Genomic DNA, 20,714 nt, shown 5'->3' with positions numbered 1-20,714 from the left:
AAGCATATATTGTTGCACATACCCCAGTATCTGAGTGGTGAGAGACTCCAGGGGTGCCCCAGTGCTTACTCAGGGTTCAGTTTCCTTGGGATGGAGGTCAACTGAGACTATGATGTTTGTAGCATTTATGGTTTTATTTATACACGTGTACAACCTGAGCATAGGATAGAAGGTCTCACGGCATTAACATTCCAACAGACCTTGCCTCCCCATTTGGTTCCTAGCCCCCCAGGCATACACTTGGATCCAGCACAGCCTAGAAAGTCAAGCCTTTCTCACCAGCTTCCAACCCAATCAAAACTCAAACACCAAAAACAAATTCCTCTGTCCTATTGTCTTCCTTCATCAGATGACCTGGCATCCAGCCAAGTGGGGGTGGCGGGGTAGGCTTCCCTCCTGAAAGCATAATCAGTTGTCACTTTGGCAAGACATCTCTTTAAGATGCTGATGAGGCCAGCCAAGACCATCACCTTCACAAATGAATTGGTTTAACCAGTTCACTAGTAAATTCTAAGCATCGACACAGAATCACAGGCCTATATATATATGAATATATATTCATTCTCAGGAATTGATGGACACCTTCATTCTCTCTGCATACATTTCTCCTATCTAGAAGTGATCCAGGTCTGGAACTGGAAACTATATTCAGATGTTATGCTGCATATTCCACTTTCTTCCAAGGTTCTGTGATGAAGACTGAAGATCTGCAGAGAGTTCAGGTAGGACTTTCTCTTCTTATTCACAAACAGAGTCTAATGGGAGAGTGCCTTAGCTGTGAATTCTCTTTTGCAGAACCAAAGGAATGATAGAAATATGGGAAGCTGCATTATACCAAGTCAGACAATTGCTCATCTAGTTCAGCGTTGTCCATACTGCAGCAGTTGAGGTTCCCAATCTTAACTTTGAAATGCCAGAGATTAGTGTGGGACTTTCTGTGTGCCAAGCAGATTTTATACTACTGAGCGACAGCCCTGCTTGTAATTTGCAGGTGTTTACTGAGTTTGAGTTGGAAATAATCTTCCTGCACTAGGAAAGTAACACTCCATTTTGAGTTGATCCCAAGTCCCTGTGAGTCTGGGGCAGAGTTGAAAAGGAATGCAGAATGAGCAGAACTTTCCCCCAATATTTATCCTGCAAAGCTTGAGTAGTAGCTATATGAACAGCCAATAACTAAGAGTTGAAAACTTTATCAGAACCACGGAATAACTTATGTTCTGATTCCTGCCTAGGCATAAAAAAACCCACTGTCAACAGCCAGAGTGGAAACTGAAACTAAACCAAAGCATGTGATTTGTTCCTAAGGGGCAATATATACAGTACAGTATATAGTTATTATAGCTATATTGTAGCAGCAGTGGCTGCTGATTCAGTGTAGATGCTTAACTAGGTGGGTCAATGGTTTCATCCATTATTTGGCAGCTTCTTCTAGTCCAAGGATGAGGAATCTTTGGCCCACCAGATGTTGTTACACTCAAACTCCCATCAGCCCCATCCAACAAGAATGGAAGTTGAATTCCAGCAACCTCCAGAATGCCACACATTCCCCATTCCTACCCTATTCTGTTGGGAAACATTCACAATTGCCCACTACAGATATTTGCCCTTGCAACTTACCATTCTCTTTATATGAGCGTTTGTTTCTTTAATGTATTGCACAATTGAGCTGAATTTGGATCATGTGAACTGATGGAGGGAGGGTCTGGAAGCAGACATTCACACACACACACACACACACACACACACACACCCAAGTGCTACCACACCCTCCCATTAGGTTGTAGGAGTTGTCAGCTGAGGGTACTGAGAGGAGCTCTGATGCAGCAGTGAAGCTTAAAATCAAGGAGGAAATTTAGAAAAGCAGAGAAGACCTCAGGCTTCACTCCTGAGAAATAATTTCAATATTTTTATCCTCCCCTGAAAAAGAAAAGAAAACCACCAAAATGTGCTTTTCCAATTTGCTGCTGCCTGTGAATGGAGTATCAAATTGGAGAGGATTACATTTTCCCCAATCCCTTTTCTTAGTTGATGGTGGGAGGGTTGATAAGGGCAGAGAGCAACTCCTATTTGCGAGTCAGGCTCAGCTCAAATTAGAGCCAGACTTTTATTAACAGCAGCGCTTGTACAAAGGTGAGGCTGCAGTCCTGTTCAGATGTAAGGGTGGACTAAGCCCAGCTGAATACAGATTTACTTTAAAGTAAATATGAATAAGATTAGGCTGCCAGCTTACTTCTAGCCTCCCCTCTCTTCTCTTGTTGGGAAATAGATGGGGAAAGCTGAAGCATGTCTCGTCTTGGCTGACACATGTTCTGCCAACCCCTATATCGAGGATACTACTAACATCATGAGGTAAGACAGGGGTTTTTTTTTTTTTTGCTGGGGGGGTAGTGTTAAGTATAATAGTTTAATTGTACATTGAAATAGAAAATGATTCTCTACGTATTGCTAAAGAGGTATGGGAATTGCCATAGGAGTTAAAGAAAAGCTCTCTGATGGGTTATTGTTTAACTGTTAAAGTATCTCTGCTCTGCTCTCTCATGTGGTGTTTAACTTTAGATCACATGAAAAACTTATTCAGTTGCAAACAGCCATTTTGAGGAGAGTTATTCTTTTTCTGAAAGCCACAGAGGACAAAAGATGGGATAATGATTTCTCTTCAGGAGAACATCGCCTTAGGCTGGAATGCAGGCTACGAGAAGGACAGAGCTTTGTTTTTAACTCTGATCATAGTTATTTTATATTTGTAAAAAGCTGAAGCTATACTTAGAATCATAGAAGCAGAGTTGGAAGAGACCACAAGGACCATCGAGTCCAACCCCCTGCCAAGCAGGAAACACATGTGATTTTATATAACTTTCTGGATGTAACATTGATTTTTTTGTGTCTGTTTTGGAACAAGTTCTGTTAGTAAAGCTTTGAAACCATAAACCCAAACCATCTTAAAAAAATATCTTGTAGGTTGCTTATTCTTTCATTTTTTGAATAGGAATAAGCCAGGAAAGACCAGGTGATATGTAGGTTTTCTAGAGCTAAACTCTGCTTTTCAGATTCATTTTTCATGTTATGTAGAGCAGATACAGGCCTAGTTCTAGTACACCTGTGTGTGGAGTGAATCACATTAGATTGCTTGTGGAGAATTACACAGTTGTGAATGCATCTATCTATTTATTTGTAAGGAAAATTCTGAACATAGCCATCTTCTTGATCTACCAATTTTGTTTGCTAAAACCTTACTCTCTGAGAAGAATATTTTTAATGGAGGGCTATTCCTTTATGTAAGTCACTACCTGCAATCTGGAGTGGCTGAAATGAGATTTAGGCTTAATACATTAGTGAAAACTGGGTCTCAGTCATCTGTATAATACATACTGTATCAAGATTAAGCATGGAGAAGTCTGTCAATCCTGGTTTCTCTCAATTTTTAAATTTTCCAATGATAAGTTTAGTTTTCACATAGGCTTATGATTTTTTTAAAAAATAAATATAAAAATACCCTCAGCATGGATCTCAGAAGCAGAACATTCGAAATAGAATGTGTTACATGATTCATTTCTTCTGATTCTGTGGGTGGGTTGGTGGGATTCATGGTTCTGGAACTACAACTATTTTCTTTTTCATTCAGGGTACTGTCCATCAAGAATCACTTCCCAAACACCAAAGTCATAATACAGATCATCCAGTCGTCTAACAAGGTGGGGCTGTCTATTTATCTGTGGTGTATATCAGCTGCAAACGAATCCCAAATCCTAAACCAAAGTGTGGTAACTCAGAGATATTCTTGGAATGTCTCAGGCACCACCCCAAGTTGAAGTGAGGTTGTTCCAAAGTGTCATGTGATGCCTTAGTGACTCAGACACCAACAAAATGTGCTTAGAAACCAGCGGTGGGAAAATGTTTCCAGCCTGAGGGCCAGCTTCCTTTCTTGACATCCTTCCAGGGTGGGTGTCACTTCCTTACTGGCCACATAGTCCTCTTGCTTGTCTGTTTTAATTGGAAACTTAATATTCTGCTGTTTCTCATCCTTCCACATTTCCCCCCTTTTTCACCTGAAACAGGTCTACCTTCCAAAGATCCCCAACTGGGACTGGAGGAGAGGGGATAGTATAATCTGCTTTGCTGAGCTCAAACTTGCGTTAATAGCACAGAGTTGTGTGGTGCCCGGCTTGACTACACTGTTGACCAGTCTGTTCATTAGGGAAGACTCCAAGGTAATTCATTTTCCAATTCTTTAATGGGTGTTGAGTTAACCAGAGCATTCCTTACTGCAGATTTATCAGTACAGCTGTTCCACTGTTTACAGTTAAATAAATAACAGATATATATTTTACAGGTTTGGACATCACCATGGGCTAGGGTGATTCTCCATAGAACCTGCAGCCCTCTGGATAACTGGATAGCAACTAGGGATGCAGAAGGAATTTCTTTGGTCTGCTTTTTGCAGTGGACTCTCCATACCTGACACTCCCAAACTTACTTGTACAGTGGTACCTCGGGTTAAGTACTTAATTCATTCCGGAGGTCCGTTCTTAACCTAAAACTGTTCTTAACCTGAAGCACCACTTTAGCCAATGGGGCCTCCTGTTGCCGGCACGCCGCTGGAGCACGATTTCTGTTCTCATCCTGAAGGAAAGTTCTTAACCCGAGGTACTATTTTTGGGTTAGCGGAGTCTGTAACCTGAAGCGTCTGTAACCTAAAGTGTATGTAACCCGAGGTACCACTGTAGATCAGAATGCAACTCCCAGATTATATAATAATATATGGCAGTATATTACATTGCACACACACATGTGCCTGTGTGCGTGCACACACACACACACACCTCACATCTTTGCTGTCCTGCCTCACTTTCCCCCTTTTATCTCTGTATCACTATAGACACACACAGCTTTTTTGCTGTCCGTAGACTCAACGTACACAGTGCAACAATAGTATATATCAACAGTTAATAAGGTATAAGTTTGGCCTTGCTAGGCAACAGAGGAGCTTTAGCCTATACATACTGATTTCTGATTTTTACTGCCTTGAGAGGAATTTTGCTACAGCCAGTATAATAGCATCAATCTTATTCTCGAGGAGAACATTGACATGAAAAGAGCCAGCAATTCCAGGTTGTTCTGTTAATATTGGATTGATTAGGTGCTGTCTGACCTGTTTATACAGACTACATTATAATAAAATATGCTTCATACATTCAACATCCTGGGAACATGGGCACAGCCTATCTTGGTATGAGACACCAGCCAATCTTCCCCTCAGTACTTCAAATGGCAAAACAGATGGTGATAGATACCATCAAATATATATGGCAATAGTTAGATATGGTCAAATATATATTACTATACAGTGGTACCTCGGGTTACGTATGCTTCAGGTTACAGACGCTTCAGGTTACAGACGCCGCTAACCCAGAAATAGTACCTCGGGTTAAGAACTTTGCTTCAGGATGAGAACACAAATTGTGTGCCAGCAGCGCAGCGGCAGCGGGAGACCCCATTAGCTAAAGTGTTACCTCAGGTTAAGAACGGACCTCTAGAACGAATTAAGTTCTTAACCCGAGGTACCACTGTGTGTGTGTGTGTGTGTGTGTGTGTGTGTATACACACACATACACCATATTTTTCTGTATATAAGATGCCCTCATGTATAAGACGACCCCTATTTTTTTAATCCAAAAATTAAGAAAATACACTATGCACTATCTGTATATAAGACGACCCCTTATTTTAAACTTCGAAAATTTAGGAAAAAATAGCCTTATACACTGAAAAATACAGTGTGTGAGTGTGTGGGTGTATGGTCATATATATTTGAATGCAGCAAGGCTAGAACAAGGTTTAATAAGATAAATGTTTGTTATATCTATTTATATCAATGGTACAGCAATGTTCTTGAAGCAGTTAAACAACAACAAAAATTGACAGTGAAATCAAAGTGTTAAAACAGCAAGCAATCAACAAACTTATAAAAGCAGAGCGCATTTCATCTAACTTAGTTGTTAGATATTGTTAGTTGGCCAGATGATGATGACAATGATGATATTTGTTACAGAAACTGCTCACTTTGAATAAGCACCTACATGAAATAGAAGGCCAGGATTATAAAGTGATGACTCAGCTTCTATCCAACGATTTTATTGACATGTCCTTCAAAGACGTGGCCAAGTAAGTCCAGGATTTCCCACCACCACTGCCTTAGTTGATTAGTAAGAACATGAAATCTTTATTGGGTCACACCAGACTCATCTTGTCCAGCATTCTGTCCCCACAGTGACAAATCAGATATGAGCACAACAACTTCCCTGCTCATGCTTCACAGCCACTGGTATTCAGAAGTCTTGTTGCTTATGGGCCTCATTCCATCCAGGGGTTTGTGTTGTAAGCAAAGCAAGCCAATGGATGGGTCTAGTGTGTGATGACATGGTCTCGCTCTTCACTCATGCATAATCATTTTTCTCAAGTAGAGCTCATGGGACAGCTTACTCACATTGTGTTTTACCTGTTGCGCAAATGTCTCCAGCAGGTTTTAAGAACTGATAAAGTTTTCAGCAATGGTTGCTACTCTGAATCCCCCAGATTCCCCTCCTTTCTTCACTTGCTTGTTCCTTTGTCAATAACACAAACTAATCTCTTTCTTAGATTGTGCTTTTTGAAGCTGGATCTCATGCTGCTTGCTATCGAGTTTCGATCTGGCACGCAAGGAAATAGGTGGGCACCTATCCTTCTGAACTTCTTGCATTTAGAAGGATTAACTATGATATCGTAAAATCTTTGGGTTGGAATGTCACCATGGCCAGAGCAACCTGCCTAGGACCTGAGCAGGACAGATTGCTGTGAGACTACAGAAAAGCAGAGGAAGAAATATGAGAGCCAGTGTGGTGTAGTGGTTAAGAGCGGTAGTCTCGTAATCTGGTGAACCGGGTTCGCGTCTCCGCTCCTCCACATGCAGCTGCTGGGTGACCTTGGGCCAGTCACACTTCTCTGAAGTCTCTCAGCCCCCCTCACCTCACAGAGTGTTTGTTGTGGGGGAGGAAGGGAAAGGAGAATGTTAGCCGCTTTGAGACTCCTGAAGGGGAGTGATAAAGCGGGATATCAAATCCAAACTCCTCCTCCTCCTCCCCTTCTTCTTCTTCTTCTTCTTCTTCTTCTTCTTCTTCTTTACAGATAAACTGGGACAAGAGAGCCACATTGGGCCTCAGAGTAGCCATGCCAAGGGGAGGCTGTACATTACAAAATTGCCCCAACTCTGCTAGCATCAGATCTAAAGCATCTTTGTTCTTCCAACATAACCTCTCCCAAACACTTTTTTTTCTTCTTATCTCCATCAGAAGCCCATGGGGCTTATCCATACTTGTCCCACTGCTTTCCTCCAGGGAAAACTGCTTTTTAGAGCTGAATTGGAGCAAATTGCAATCGGGACTTGCCCTGGATTGCCGTTTATTCTGATCTATCGCTAAAGAGTGGGTCTTTTCAGGGGTGACACAAACGGAAGTGTGGGCGAGCTTTTGAAAAGGCAAAACACCACTCCATTATGTCAGCCTGGATAGCTCAGTTGGTTAAAGCATGGTGCTGATAGCACCAAGGTTTCAGGTTCAATCCCTGTATGGGATGGCTGCATGTTCCTGCATTTCAGGGGTTAGATTAGGTGATTCTTAGTGTATCTTCCAAGTCTATAATTCTATGATTCTATGTTTAATGCCTATGTAAGGAATTCAAGTGGTGAAACTCTGGATGTGATAGCAGATTCACTTACTTTGAGTAGAGATGGGGTACTTACGCCCCTTGCTGGACTACAGATCCTATCTTTCCCTGGTGTTGGCAGGGGCCTGGTGAGAGTTGGAGTCCAACTACATTTGGAGGAAACAGATTTTCTGCCCCTGATTTAAACCCAATTCAGTCTCTGCCTGCTTTGTTTGGCTCATTGAGTAGTCACCCCACTCGGCAGATGGAACAATCAGATTAGTTGCTACGGTCTTGGCAAGGCTTCTCTACTTTTTTCTCTTTTTTTGCTCATGTCAATATTTGCCTTCCACAGAAGAAGTAGGTCACCAGGATAGAATATTGGAGTTATTTTGTTGGAGACACTGAATTCAGTAAATTGGGGGAGCTCTTCCAAGTTATCCTGGAGAAATCTGCATTTGCACCCTCCGTTTGCCCTAAAGATCATCTTTCCCCATCACCTCCTAGTTTCTGATTCTGCATGTAGCAGCTGTACAGATTTAATACAAATGTTTAAACAGTAAACTAAGGGAGGCTTAAATGACATTTCTTGTTGTTCTCAAACTGTTTTACAATAGCATCCTGATCAATCCACCTTCCATTATTAAACTCCATGTCGACACAATGGGCTTTTTCATTGCCAAATCTGCAGCGCAACTCAGAAGGTAATTTCTTTAATTACTTGCATCCATATTTGAACTGTATTCTAAGTTGTTAAACATTGGAGTGGATGTCAAACATTGGGCAGGTGTTTTTTGTAACAGTATTATTTTGTGCTGTGTTTCACAACCAAAGAAGGGAAACTCTCATCGTTTATATATACAGGTGAATACAGATGCGGATGAATCTCACATTTAAATGTGAATCTACCTAATTTGCAGTTTCCAAACAATATGCAAACCCACACAATTCTGCCCTTTGAAATTTGCACAAATTTGGTGATTGCATTATTTTTTAAAAAAATGCTGCAAAAGGCATATTGTCAGGGAAAGCATGCAACACAATGCACATATCCTCCCCCAACACAAAGACAGCCTTGACTCGTGCACAACACATATAATAGGTGTGGGGAACTTTTGGTCTTCCAGATGTTGCTGAACTATAACTCTTATCAGCCCAGCATGCATGGTCAATGGCCAGAGATGATGGGAATAGGAATTCAGCAATATATTGAGGGTCAAAGATTTCCCACACCAGACATATAAGGATATACATTCCTGAATGACATGCCTGACCCCCATTTCTCTCACCCCCCACACACATTTCACTACTATTCCCAGAATTGGGAGAGGTGAAATGAAGTAATTTTCTCCACCATATAACATTCTTACAGGCCTGTATCTTTTCCCATAAAATGAATCAACATTGCAGTCCTCTCTTCCAGATCTCTCTGTACCTTACAAAGCATTCTGTCCCCCTCGCTTTCCATCTTTGTCCACCATAGTCACCCCCAGGACTTTGATTCCAATCTCCCCTCATCCGATGCACTTCACAAATTTATAATAACATTCTCTTCATCCTCACAAGACCCACCGTTCCTTCTCCCTCCTCTCCACCCCCTGGCCTAATTTCCCTAACTGTCGCTTTCCCAAAAGTCAAATTCCCTTGACACTTTTGTCCAGACTGTTCAGAACTATCTCTTTCCCCTCCCTTGCCACACACAACTAGATACATTTTTTTCATTATCACCTGTTTTCCACATACAACTAGCCTTATGAAATATATTAAAAACCAAAACAGAAACTTTATTATGGAAGCATTTAGAAAATTAAAATAGGTTAAGGTACACATATTCTGGAAGCATTCAAGAATTCTTACTTTTTCTATTTTCAGTTAGTTTTATGGTTGCTTTTAAAAAATGTTATCATGCATTGTGAACCTATGTTGAAAAGCAGGCAAAAACAAAACAACAAAAGAAAAAACAGCCAGTGTGGGGTTAAAGGTAAAGGGACCCCTGACCATTAGTTCCAGTCATGGCCGACTTTGGGGTTGCGGCACTCATCTCGCTTTATTGGCCGGGTCATGTGGCCGGCATGACTAAGCCACTTCTGGCAAACCAGAGCAGCACACGGAAATGCCGTTTACCTTCCCGCGGGAGTGGTACCTATTTATGTACTTGCACTTTGACGTGCTTTTGAACTGCTAGGTTGGCAGGAGCTGGGACTGAACAATGGGAGCTCACCCCATCACAGGGATTCGAACTGCCAACCTTCGGCAAGTCCTAGGCTTTGTGGTTTAACCCACAGTGCCACCCGCGTCCCAGGTGTGGGGTTAGAGTGGTTCAAATTACCAGTTGAAATCTCCACTTGGCTGGGAGCTCACTGGGTGACCTTGGACCAGTCACTGCCTGTAAGCCTAACCACAGGGTTGCTTTGGAGACTAAATGTGGGGTGGGGTGGGTGGACCATGTACACCACTTTGAGCTCCTTGGAGAAAAGGGTAGGATATAAATGCAATGCAATGCACAAATAAACAAGGAAATGCATACATACAAATAACTGTTCTGACTATTTTCTGTCCTGTTAAATTTAATCCAGACGATTTTTCTTTTCCTTTGTTGTCTAGGGCGCGGTATTACTGTAGACAATGCCACAGTGACATTCTGAATCCAGAGCTAATTGTAAAGTGTCGTTGCAAAATGAAAGTCCCGAGAAAAGCCTCAATCTCCCTTTCTGGTAAATTCTCCCTACATTTCAACCATGTATAAGTCAGAGGTGGATTGCGTAGCTAGCCTTCAAGTCCATCATCTATCAATTTTATTTTGATATAAAATGTATATCTCCAAAGATACGGGGGAAATGAGACTCTTGTGCTCGTAGCTGTGTGGCTTAGTAACACCGCATGCATGGGGAAAGGCAGTTTATAGCAGTACTAGACTAGACTACTGCAATGCATTCTATGTGGGGCTGACTTTGAAGATAGTTCAGAAGCTGGAGCTTAATTTGGTGGCCAGACTTATAACTATGATTAGGAGGACCAAGCTTACAACACTGGTCCGTCTACACTAGCTTGTGCTTGGTTTCCATACCAAATTCAAAGGGCTGATTTTAACCTGTCAAGTCTTATATAGCTCAGGACCCCACTACCCTTTCCCATATGAACCTGCCTGGACCCTCTTGCCATCTTCAGAAGCCCTTCTCAGAGGACTCCATTCGGGGGAAGGTACAGAGGGAGACGGCACAAGAAAAGGCCTTTTCAGCAGCGGCTCTCCATTTTTTGAATGCTCTTCCTAGGGAGGTGAACCTGGCTCCAAGTCTAAGATCTATTTGGTGCCCTCGCTGAAGTAGGGTTTTTGTTTAGTGCCAAGAATGAGCTGCCACTGTAGTCCAGTGTGTGCAGGGGCATCAGAAAGTGGTTGTAGGGGCATGAGATTGCCAATTGGCTAGCCATCCTTCACCAGGCTGCTGTCAGCGAGCCAACTGGCTAGCCAATTTTAGGACCACATGCTTGCATGGCCCTGACTGAAGCACCCTCTGCTTCCATAATCACTACCTTCTGGTGTTTAGTGATGGGAATTCCTCCTGATGGTTACTGCAAAGGGAGATGGCTGCTTCATTGTTTGGGCTGCTTTACCAGCTACTGCTGAGCACAATCGTAGCCACTTGGGTCTTTGTTACTGGGAGCCATGCTTGTGCTAAGTTGCTAAAACAGCACAGGGCAGCCCTCAGCAACCTAGTGCTCTACACAGCTTTTTTGAAGCTGTGTTTGAACCACAGCTCCCATCAAGCCCATCCTTGCTGGCTGGGGCTGATGGAAGTTGTAGTCCAAAACATCCGGAGGCTACTAGGTTAATGAAGATGAGCACAGAGGCTCGTCAAACAGGAACATTTATCTCCCAGAGTATGTGAAGCTGTAGTTAATGCCAGCTTTACTGCTTTGAGAACTGTTACTCCCACAGAGTGTTTGAACTGGCCATGGTCTGTTCAAGGATTTATCCTTAAACATTCTATCTTTTATTTGAACAGCAGATGGCAGGCAAGCCCCATTGCTAACCCGACTGTTTTGTTGCCTTGGTAGATTTCGCAGGAACACACATCCTCAGTGAGATCTCAGAAGTGCACACCTGTGGGCTTGTTCACACATTACATTCATGAGAGATAGGGGTGGGAGGGGGAATTCAGTTCAGTTCACTTTTAACATGAACCTACTGAATTCACACTTCCCCAAACCAATCTGTGAAACGAAAGACAGCTATCCTTTGAAATTCTCACTTGCTCTGAATTTTGTGCTGTATTTCCCCAACCACATAATGTCTATGCAAATGTATATATTAGGAGAAAGTGTGCATTTAAAAATTCATATATTAGTGAAAATAGCACACATTACATTAGAGGAAATTGATTGTAATAATATTTAGGGTTGGATAAACAACTTACAAAATGAATGTGCATGTTTTTGAGGAGAAATCTGCACTAAAATGCTGATGAAGTCTCTTGAGGTCTAGCAAACTGACATGGAAATGTAGAAAACCCAACGTAAACATCTGCCTATCTTCAGACGAATGTGATTTCTCTATAGTGTTCACGTTTGGTGTCAGTTCCATAGCTACATAAAATAAAAAAGCTACTGCTCAGCCCAGTGTGGTTTCTTGTAATTCCACAGCATTCAATTTCCGCTGAAGGTCTAGTAAGTTCTCTTCCACACACCAAGCAAATGGAGCATTTTTGGCCAATGACTCAGTGGCTTTGGGACAGGTGGGGCATAAGTTTCCCACAGTGCCCTTGCAAGAGTCTACAAGAAGTTGTATTATCCCATGGGAGCTCACATGGCGTGGGAAAGGCCAAGTGCTTAAAAGCTTCACCCACAAGTAGATTGGGCACTTTTTGCCCGGTGAGCTATCGCACCTGCCCACCTGTGATGTTAGTGGCCTCATTGAGCTCCTTGGGTCAGTGATTAACAGGAGCAGAAAGGGATTTTTCTCTCAACGTCAGTTGGCTCTTAATGAGTGCTTCATCATGTTAAGCATTCTCATTATTGTGTAATAACTCTGTGTGGTTATGGTATTGGGTAGGATCATAATAGTAAAGGGGGGGGAATAAGGGGCCTGGAAAGATAGGTTCAAAGTATGCTCCTAGCTGAGGTAGAGTCCTGCCAGGCCAGAATGTCTCCCCTGATTGCCCAGTGGGATCCTGGATGCTGGCCTGTCCTGTATGGTAGCCAGGGTCTAACACTAGTCAACTTCCATGGAAGACAGGACTGGACTGTGCAATCCCAACCATTGAACAGAATGCCATTCCAACAGCAAGTGCTGATGGGAATCAATAATTGATCCTTTAAATATTCTCCATTCCTTATTGACTCTCTGTTTCATGTCGTTTCTTACTCTTCCTGATAACTTTTATATTTAAAGAATACTTAAAAAATAATTATAAGAATGAAATTCTCTTAGCAGAACTAGACTGATTCTTGCAAAACAAAAACTGTAAATAATATTATGTTAGGCTATATGAAGATAACTGAATGTAATATGAGGCTGTGCGTTATAAAGGAAAGAATAGATACAGTATATTAAAATTTTTGGAAGTCTTTTAAAAGTTTATTTATAGAAATCTTTTTTCTTTTCCCCCCTTTTCCCCTTCTTTTTACGAAATTTTATTTGTATGAACATAAAGGACAATTTGTTATTATATTCGTACAGAAGAATTGTATAAAATTATGTCCCGGGTCTCACCACTGAGGGGGTGACAAAATGCCGGGCGGCACTCACCACAGGGCCTGCAGTGCGCCCGAGCCACATGTCCCTCCTGGGAGAGACGTGGTGGCTGGGGCGCGCGCAGGCTCTGCGCTGCCCAAACGGTCTATCTGCTGCCTCCCCCCAGCTGTAGGGCAGCTGAGTGGGAGGAGGCAGACAGAGTCTGGAGGCCCCCCGGTGCACCCTGCCCCCATGGTCAGCTCACCCCACCCTCACCCTGCCCCTATGGGTAGCTCGTCCTGCCCCTGGGCGCACTGCCCCAGGCCCCCGAGCTGCTTCCCTTGCCGCTGGACATTGGTAGCTACTGTTCCTTGTCTTCATAGTGCCATAAATGGCATGCTCACCAGCTCTGGTCCAGAAAGGACAAGGTGAACAAGCAGGTGGGGGGAATTGTGAGGAGGTACAGGGAGCTCTTGCCAGTACGCCCACTTCCTGGAACATGGGTCTTAGCAAGTGCCCAACCATGTTGATGTTGACACCAACTTGGGATGATCTAATTGGTTGAACATTACCATTTCACTTGGCTTACGGCAGGCTTCCTCAACCTCGGCCCTCCAGATGTTTTGAGATTACAATTCCCATCATCCCTGACCACTGGTCCTGCTAGCTAGGGATCATGGGGGTTGCAGGCCAAAAACATCTGGAGGGCTGAGGTTGAGTAAGCCTGGCTTAGGGGCTACCATGAACCTGAAACTGGTAATGAGATGCTTCTACATGCACTTATTTGCCACTATCAAAATGACTTTGATTGACCCTAGGCTATTGAAAAACAATTAAGACTAGCCAGAGAAGAAATGGCCTCTTAATGCTTTTTATTTCAGATAAGATGAAAGCAGAACAGGATTCGAGCAGTCTAGTAGTTTCACGCTCCCTTGGATTTTTCCCTTTCTTGAATTTCCCCTTTCAGACTGACAGTGATGAGGACAGGTAAGACATTGGGGAGATCTATGTGTGCACCATGTGTGCACCATTTCCTGGTCTGAATTCCTTGTGAATTTGTGTGAGCATGAGATGGGAGAAAGGAGGTTATGCTTCTTTTAAAGTTATGATGTCTAAGCCTTCTTTGCACTTTACATCTAATGCGGGGGACAGCTGGATCTGACTGGCTGAAGTTTGTCACTATTTATGGTGGGCATTTTGAAATTTGGGGATTCTGTGCCGCATTATGAGCTGAGCCCAGATCAATCTGAATTCTGGTTTGAAGTGGGCTTCTCACCCAACTGCCATTGGTTACATCTCTCTGCCAGGTCTACCTCTTTCTGAAGCAAAGGTCAGGCTCACTAATGATAGGCTGACACCCCCCCCCATGGCGATATTTTCTTACTGCTTTTTAGGGGGAGAATTCTCCCAAAAATTCCAGAAGAGATTTGGCACATCCTGTAGGTGTGAGGAACCTTTGATATTTCAAATGCTGCTGAACTTCAACCTCCACCCCTGGTGGCCATTGCCCGTTCTTTCTTGGGTTAATGGGAGCTGTAGTTCAGTATTCCCAAACACCTGCTTAAGTCCCACTTAAGTTCCTGTGGGAAGAACCTTGTGTCCCTTTCCACAAGCAACAGTTCCTCAAATGCCTTGGATAGGACACAATGGACTATAGCAGGATATCTATCCAAAGGCATTTCCAGAAGTGAAAACAGTGGAGAGTTACTGGAGAAACTTTATCACTATGCTGTAGATGTTACATTTTAAAATAGTTATTATAAAGCCATATAAAGAAGAAGAAAAACCCTTGGCCACCTCAAAAGGTAAGTAAAGCAAGTAGCAAGCCACAAAAAATTGGAGACTATTCTTCCCTACCTTCATGACCAAGTGGTTGCTTTCATTTATACCTCAAGGAGCTCAATGTTAGCCCCATCATTTAATCCTCACAGCTGTAAGGTAGGTTGGGCTGAGAGGCAGTCACTGGCCTAGGGTCCCCCAGTGAGTTTAATGACTGAGTGGGGCTTTGAATCCTGGTTTCCCAGCTTCTAGTCCAACACTCCAACCACTACACCACACTGTCCCCCAGATTTCACAGGAGGGTTTCGTTTGCCCCAGTGAATGGTAAAAAAGACATTTTCATTTATTGATTTAGACACTGTTTTAGTATCTTCCTTTAATGAGTTAAGTGGTAAAATATTGGGAGGGGAGCACCTTAAATGCCCCCTCCTATATGTATGTGTGTACACAGACAGACATGCACAAGGGCATCCTGCCAATTTGTTCAGGAGGAGAGGAATTTGTCATTAAGTTTACAATACAGTCTCTCCCCGCCCCCTGTGTCCGCAGCATAATTTGAAGAAGGTGGGGAGAGAGAGACTCTCTCAACCTGCTGAAATATCATTATTAAAATGTGCATGAAAAGTCAATTATGCCAGAGGGAGGTATTTAAGAGAAGCGAGTTTCCTTACTGTGGGATTACACCTTGGGGATTACAGAGATTGCTGAAATCTTTGCAGCTGTTTAACTTAAAAGAGGAGAGGATTTTCACTGTCAGATGTTCTCTATAGTCCTCGCAAGAGCAGGGCAAGCACTGAAGGAAAGCCATTGTTCCCGTGGCCCTTGAAACTAACTCCTGCCATCAAACAGCAGAGGAGGAGATTACTGCAGCAAAGGTTTGCCCCATACAGGGCCAGATTAAGACCTTTAGAAGCCCTATACACCAAAAAGATCACAGTTCTCCCCTGCCCCCACCGGTATGTAACTCAAAATACAAACATTACTAAAGAGGAGACTGAGAGGTGATATGATACCCATCTTCAAATATCTGAAGGGCTGTCAAATGGAAGATGGAGCGAGCTTGTTTTCTGCTGCTCCAGAGGGTAGGACCCAAACCAATCGCTTCAAGTTACAAGCAAGGAGGTTCACCAGGAACAACTTTCTGACAGAGCTGTTCAACAGTGGAATGGACTCCCATGGAAGGTGGTGGATTCTCCTTCACAGAAGGTTTTTGTTTTATTTTTTTCAAAAAAATTATTCATTTTATAACACAATTGAACAACATAAACAGAAAACCAAACAATACAAACAAATTCTTGACTTATCCTTATTTTTTCTAAACATTGTTAGGTGAGCTTCCCCAAGTCACCTCCTATCTGATTTTCATTTTAGCTCATCTTTAGCAGTTTACATATATCTTAATTTTTAACCATTTTTTATCACACTTACTTTTACCTTAAAAATCTTCACATTTTATCCCTTACAAATAATATTTTAAAATACACTATATTCTACTTCTAATCCTACCCTAGACAGCATCTTAAAAAGCAGAGACATCACCTTTCCAACAAAGGTCCGTATAGTTAAAACTATGGTTTTCCCAGTAGTGATGTATGGAAGTGAGAGCTGGACCATAAAGAAGGCTGATCACCGAAAAATTGATGCTTTTGAATTATGGTGCTGGAGGAGACTCTTGAGAGTCCCATGGATCAAACCTCTCCATTTTTAAGGAACTCAGCCCTGAGTGCTCACTGGAAGGACAGATCGTGAAGCTGAGGCTCCAATACTCTGGCCACCTCATGAGAAGAGAAGACTCCCTGGAAAAGACCCTGATGTTGTGAAAGATTGAGGGCACAAGGAGAAGGGGATGACAGAGGACGAGATGGTTGGACAGTGTTCTTGAAGTTACCAGCATGAGTTGACCAAACTGCAGGAGGCAGTGGAAGACAGAAGTGCCTGGCGTGCTCTGGTCCATGGGGTCACGAAGAGTCGGACACGACTAAAAACTAAACAACAACAACAAAACCCTACAGCCTATAACCACTTCCAAAGCTATTCTAAGATTTAAATATTAATATGTTTTTCCCCCAAATATTGTTTAAACTTCTTCCAGTCTTCTTCCACTGTCTCTTCTCTCTGGTCTCAGAGTCTCCCAGTCAGTTCGGCAAGTTCCATATAGTCCATCATCTTCATCAGCCATTCTTCGATAGTTGGTAAATCGTGTTTCTTTCAATTCTTTGCTAAACAGAGGTTGGAAGACCATGTGTCAGGGATTCTTTAGCTAGATGACCATTTGGGTGCATTCCAATGATTCTATAAAGTGCTCCACTCAGCTGGTTATGTTTCATCCTAGCTCTGATCTCGGTTATCTTAAGAAGAAAAACAACAACCCACAAATTGCACAATGTATACTATATGCATGAAAGAAAATCAAATCAAGTACAGAAAAAATATATCAACAATAAAACATAGACTGGTTGCAACACGTAACAAGATCTGATTTCCTTGCGTTATTTCGATCTGTGTCAGTAGGCTGCTATAGAAATAAGCAATTTTAAAAGAACAGAAAAAAGGGGGAATAGTAGTGGAGGGCAAGGAAGTCTAACTAAATTCTGATTTTCCCCACAATCCAGAGAATCTCCATAGTTTCAGTTTTTGAAAAACATCAAGTTGGTAGTCCTCGTGATCATAGGCAGAGACGCTTGGAAATATATGGACAGCATTGCAATTAACATCAAAAGATCAGCACTAAGCAACCATATTTTATGCATCATATATTACAGAGCATGCCAATATTCATTTACTATATTTGGGGTAAAGTTCTGTGGGCTGTTTAGCTGGCTGTAAGCCTTATTTAAGGTGGCAAGCTGTGTATATGGTTCCTCCCCCACATTTTATCTTTACAATAACCTTGTGAAGTAGGATTAGTTGAGAGATGGCGAGCTTTTGAAGGTCCCTCGGTGAGCTTTGTGGCTCAAATGGAGTCCTTTCAGTCCAAGTTCACCACTGCAATGCCTCTCAATCGCTTTAGAAGGTAATTCGCTGGATTTTTTATTTTGTTTTGCAGAATGAGTCTGGTGTTTTCTCCCTACCAGCACCGTTGCAATGCCCTTGGTAGCTATAGTGTTTGTTGAGGCTTGTGATATCATATATCCCATAGCCAGAGTTCTGTACAGTGAGTGCCTGTCCCAAACATAGGGAGCTGGTTTCCTTAGAGTTCAGTACTAGAGTTCAATAAATATTTATATATAGCTAGCTATGTCGTTTTGGGCAGAATGCAGTGGGTGCATTTGCACACTGGCACTGTTCATTCAGAGGATGTGGTCACATCTAGACCATACATTGAAAGCATGTGGCTTCTTCCAAAGAATTTTTGTGGGCTGCTATCAGCAGAGATTCCACTAGTGGTACTTCCACCTGTGGATCTGGAGTGAAGAAGCCAATGTGCCATACTGGAGGAGTGGTGCAAGCATCACTCCATGGGTGGAAGCTGTCAGAGGTGACTAGGGCTAGGAAGAGGGACGCACCCGCCCTATCCAAACCCTGATTCCAGCTCAGTGCAAAATGGGTTTAGATTACAGCCTAAATCTAGGATTGACTAGTGATGAAGAGCATTTCCTTTCCCTATTACTACTAAAAATTGCAGTAGTATTAATTGCAGTACTATTAATTGCAGTAGTATTAGTATTTGCAGTACTGCTGTTGTGCCTGCCCTTTTGCTCATACAGTACCCAGAGTGCTGTAGTTTTACAGCACAAAAATACACAAGATGATTTGAACATTAAACTAATCAATGAAAAGCACAGCACCAGTTTAAAAGCAGCAGTGGAAAGATGGACTAAAACAGCACCAAAAGTATATATCAAACCCTCCCGGCCGGGGGTGGGGGGGTGTGTGTTTCAGCCTCTGTCTAAAAGAAATCAAAGAAGGAACCTAATAAGATGTTCCAGAAGCACTGCAGCAGCACTGAAATTAAGGGACAGGTATCATCTAATCTGGCTCATTTTTGGACATCGGATAACATCCAGCTTTACATAATGTGCTTATGTGCGCTGACAATCAAGATTTTGTAGATGGTGGACTAGGACAACAATTCCTGCCTGAAACCCTGGGAAGCCTCTGCCACTTCATGTTGACAGTAGTGAGTAAAAAGCAGCTTCCTATGTTATAATTGAGGACATGGGTGGCACTGTGGTGTAAACCACTGAGCCTCTGGGCTTGCCAATCGGAAGGTCGACAGTTTGAATCCCTGCGAAGGCGTGAGCTCCCATTGTTCAGTTCCAGCTCCTGCCAACCTAGCAGTTCAAAATCACATCAAAGTGCAAGTAGATAAATAGGTACCGCTCCAGCAGGAAGGTAAACGGCATTTCCCTGCGCTGCTTTGGTTTCGCCAGAAGCGGCTTAGTCATGCTGGCCACATGACCCGGAAAAACTGTCTGCGGACAAACGTCGGCTCCCTCGGCCTGTAAAGCGAGATGAGTGCTGCAACCCTAGAGTTGTTCGCAACTGTTATTGTGTAAAGACGAAATCAGTTAGAGCTGGTGTGGTGAACGTTTGGCTCCCGAGAGGTTGTTGAACTACAACTCCCATAAAGGTCCCTCCAGGTCAAAACTGTATGTCCTCAGATTTTCCCCCAAATTGTTTGGCCTTTCCTTTTGCTTCAGGGTTTCAGCTGAAATGTCACTATTATTATTATTATTATTATTATTATTATTATTATTATTATTATTATTTAGTTTGCTAAATTCCTGGAGCAAAACTCAATGACCCAGTAGCTATGCAAAGGTATTTGTTTACTATTTAATATATGTGAAACCTGCTCATAAAACAAGGCGTTGTCCAAAATCAATCAATATAATACAACAGAAAACCCATTACTCTAAGCGATGTAACCTCACTTGAAACTGAAATACGGAAAGACTGATGCAATAAAACAACTTGAATCACAGCAGCTAAAAGACAAACAGGAAATATAGGAGCTGAATCTACATGCCATACCAGAAGAACTGAAATAATTAGATTCTAAAATGCCTGGGGAAAACAAGGAAGTCTTAGCGTGGCACTGAAAGGACAACAGTGTGGATCCCTCGTGAACTTCACTGGAGAGATAATTCCATGGCTTGTTTGGGCACCGAACAGGAACCCTCTTTCATAGCTAGTCTCTGAATTTCAGAATCGGGGGAGAAAAAGACATCAGCAGATAACCACAAGGAACAGAGAGGATGGGGAGCCTTTTCATTCCCAAGGCCCTGTTCCACAGAGGACAACATATCAGGGATTGCTGGGGATCAGAGTCATACAAGTGCAAAAGATGTTACTCTTATTTTTATCCAGAAGGTAGACACTTTTGTCTACCTGGGCTCCACCATATCCAGCAAGCTTTTCATCGACACTGAGCTGGACAAGCACATCGGCAAGACAGTTACAGCAATGGCTGACCTCTCCAAAAGGGTACGGGAGGATGTGATGCTAATGACCAATACCAATATGAAGGTCTACCAGGCTTGCATGTTGACCAAGCTGCTTTATTGGAAGTCAGTCGTGGGCAACTTACAGACTCCAGGAGTAACACCTCAATGCCTTCCATATGCCATCAGGAAGATTTTGG

At 42.6% G+C, this 20,714-nt stretch overlaps 1 protein-coding gene across 1 annotated transcript in view; it reads left to right on the top strand.

Moving 5' to 3' along the window:
* KCNU1 (potassium calcium-activated channel subfamily U member 1) overlaps positions 1-20,714 on the top strand; it is an 87,463-nt gene that overhangs the window by 22,522 nt on the left and 44,227 nt on the right. The window contains exons 11-19 of the mRNA XM_082200745.1: positions 617-722; positions 2,267-2,349; positions 3,623-3,692; positions 4,056-4,208; positions 6,050-6,162; positions 6,637-6,705; positions 8,295-8,381; positions 10,282-10,391; positions 14,230-14,335. Of these exons, the coding sequence (XP_082056871.1) occupies positions 617-722; positions 2,267-2,349; positions 3,623-3,692; positions 4,056-4,208; positions 6,050-6,162; positions 6,637-6,705; positions 8,295-8,381; positions 10,282-10,391; positions 14,230-14,335 (897 nt within the window). The remainder of the gene's footprint in view (positions 1-616; positions 723-2,266; positions 2,350-3,622; positions 3,693-4,055; positions 4,209-6,049; positions 6,163-6,636; positions 6,706-8,294; positions 8,382-10,281; positions 10,392-14,229; positions 14,336-20,714) is intronic.

Source organism: Podarcis vaucheri, assembly GCF_965113315.1.
Source record: "Podarcis vaucheri genome assembly, chromosome: 15".
In the NCBI taxonomy this organism is placed as follows: Eukaryota; Metazoa; Chordata; class Lepidosauria; order Squamata; family Lacertidae; genus Podarcis; species Podarcis vaucheri.
Note: the sequence above shows the minus strand (reverse complement) of the source record. Positions and strands in the feature narration are given on the sequence as shown.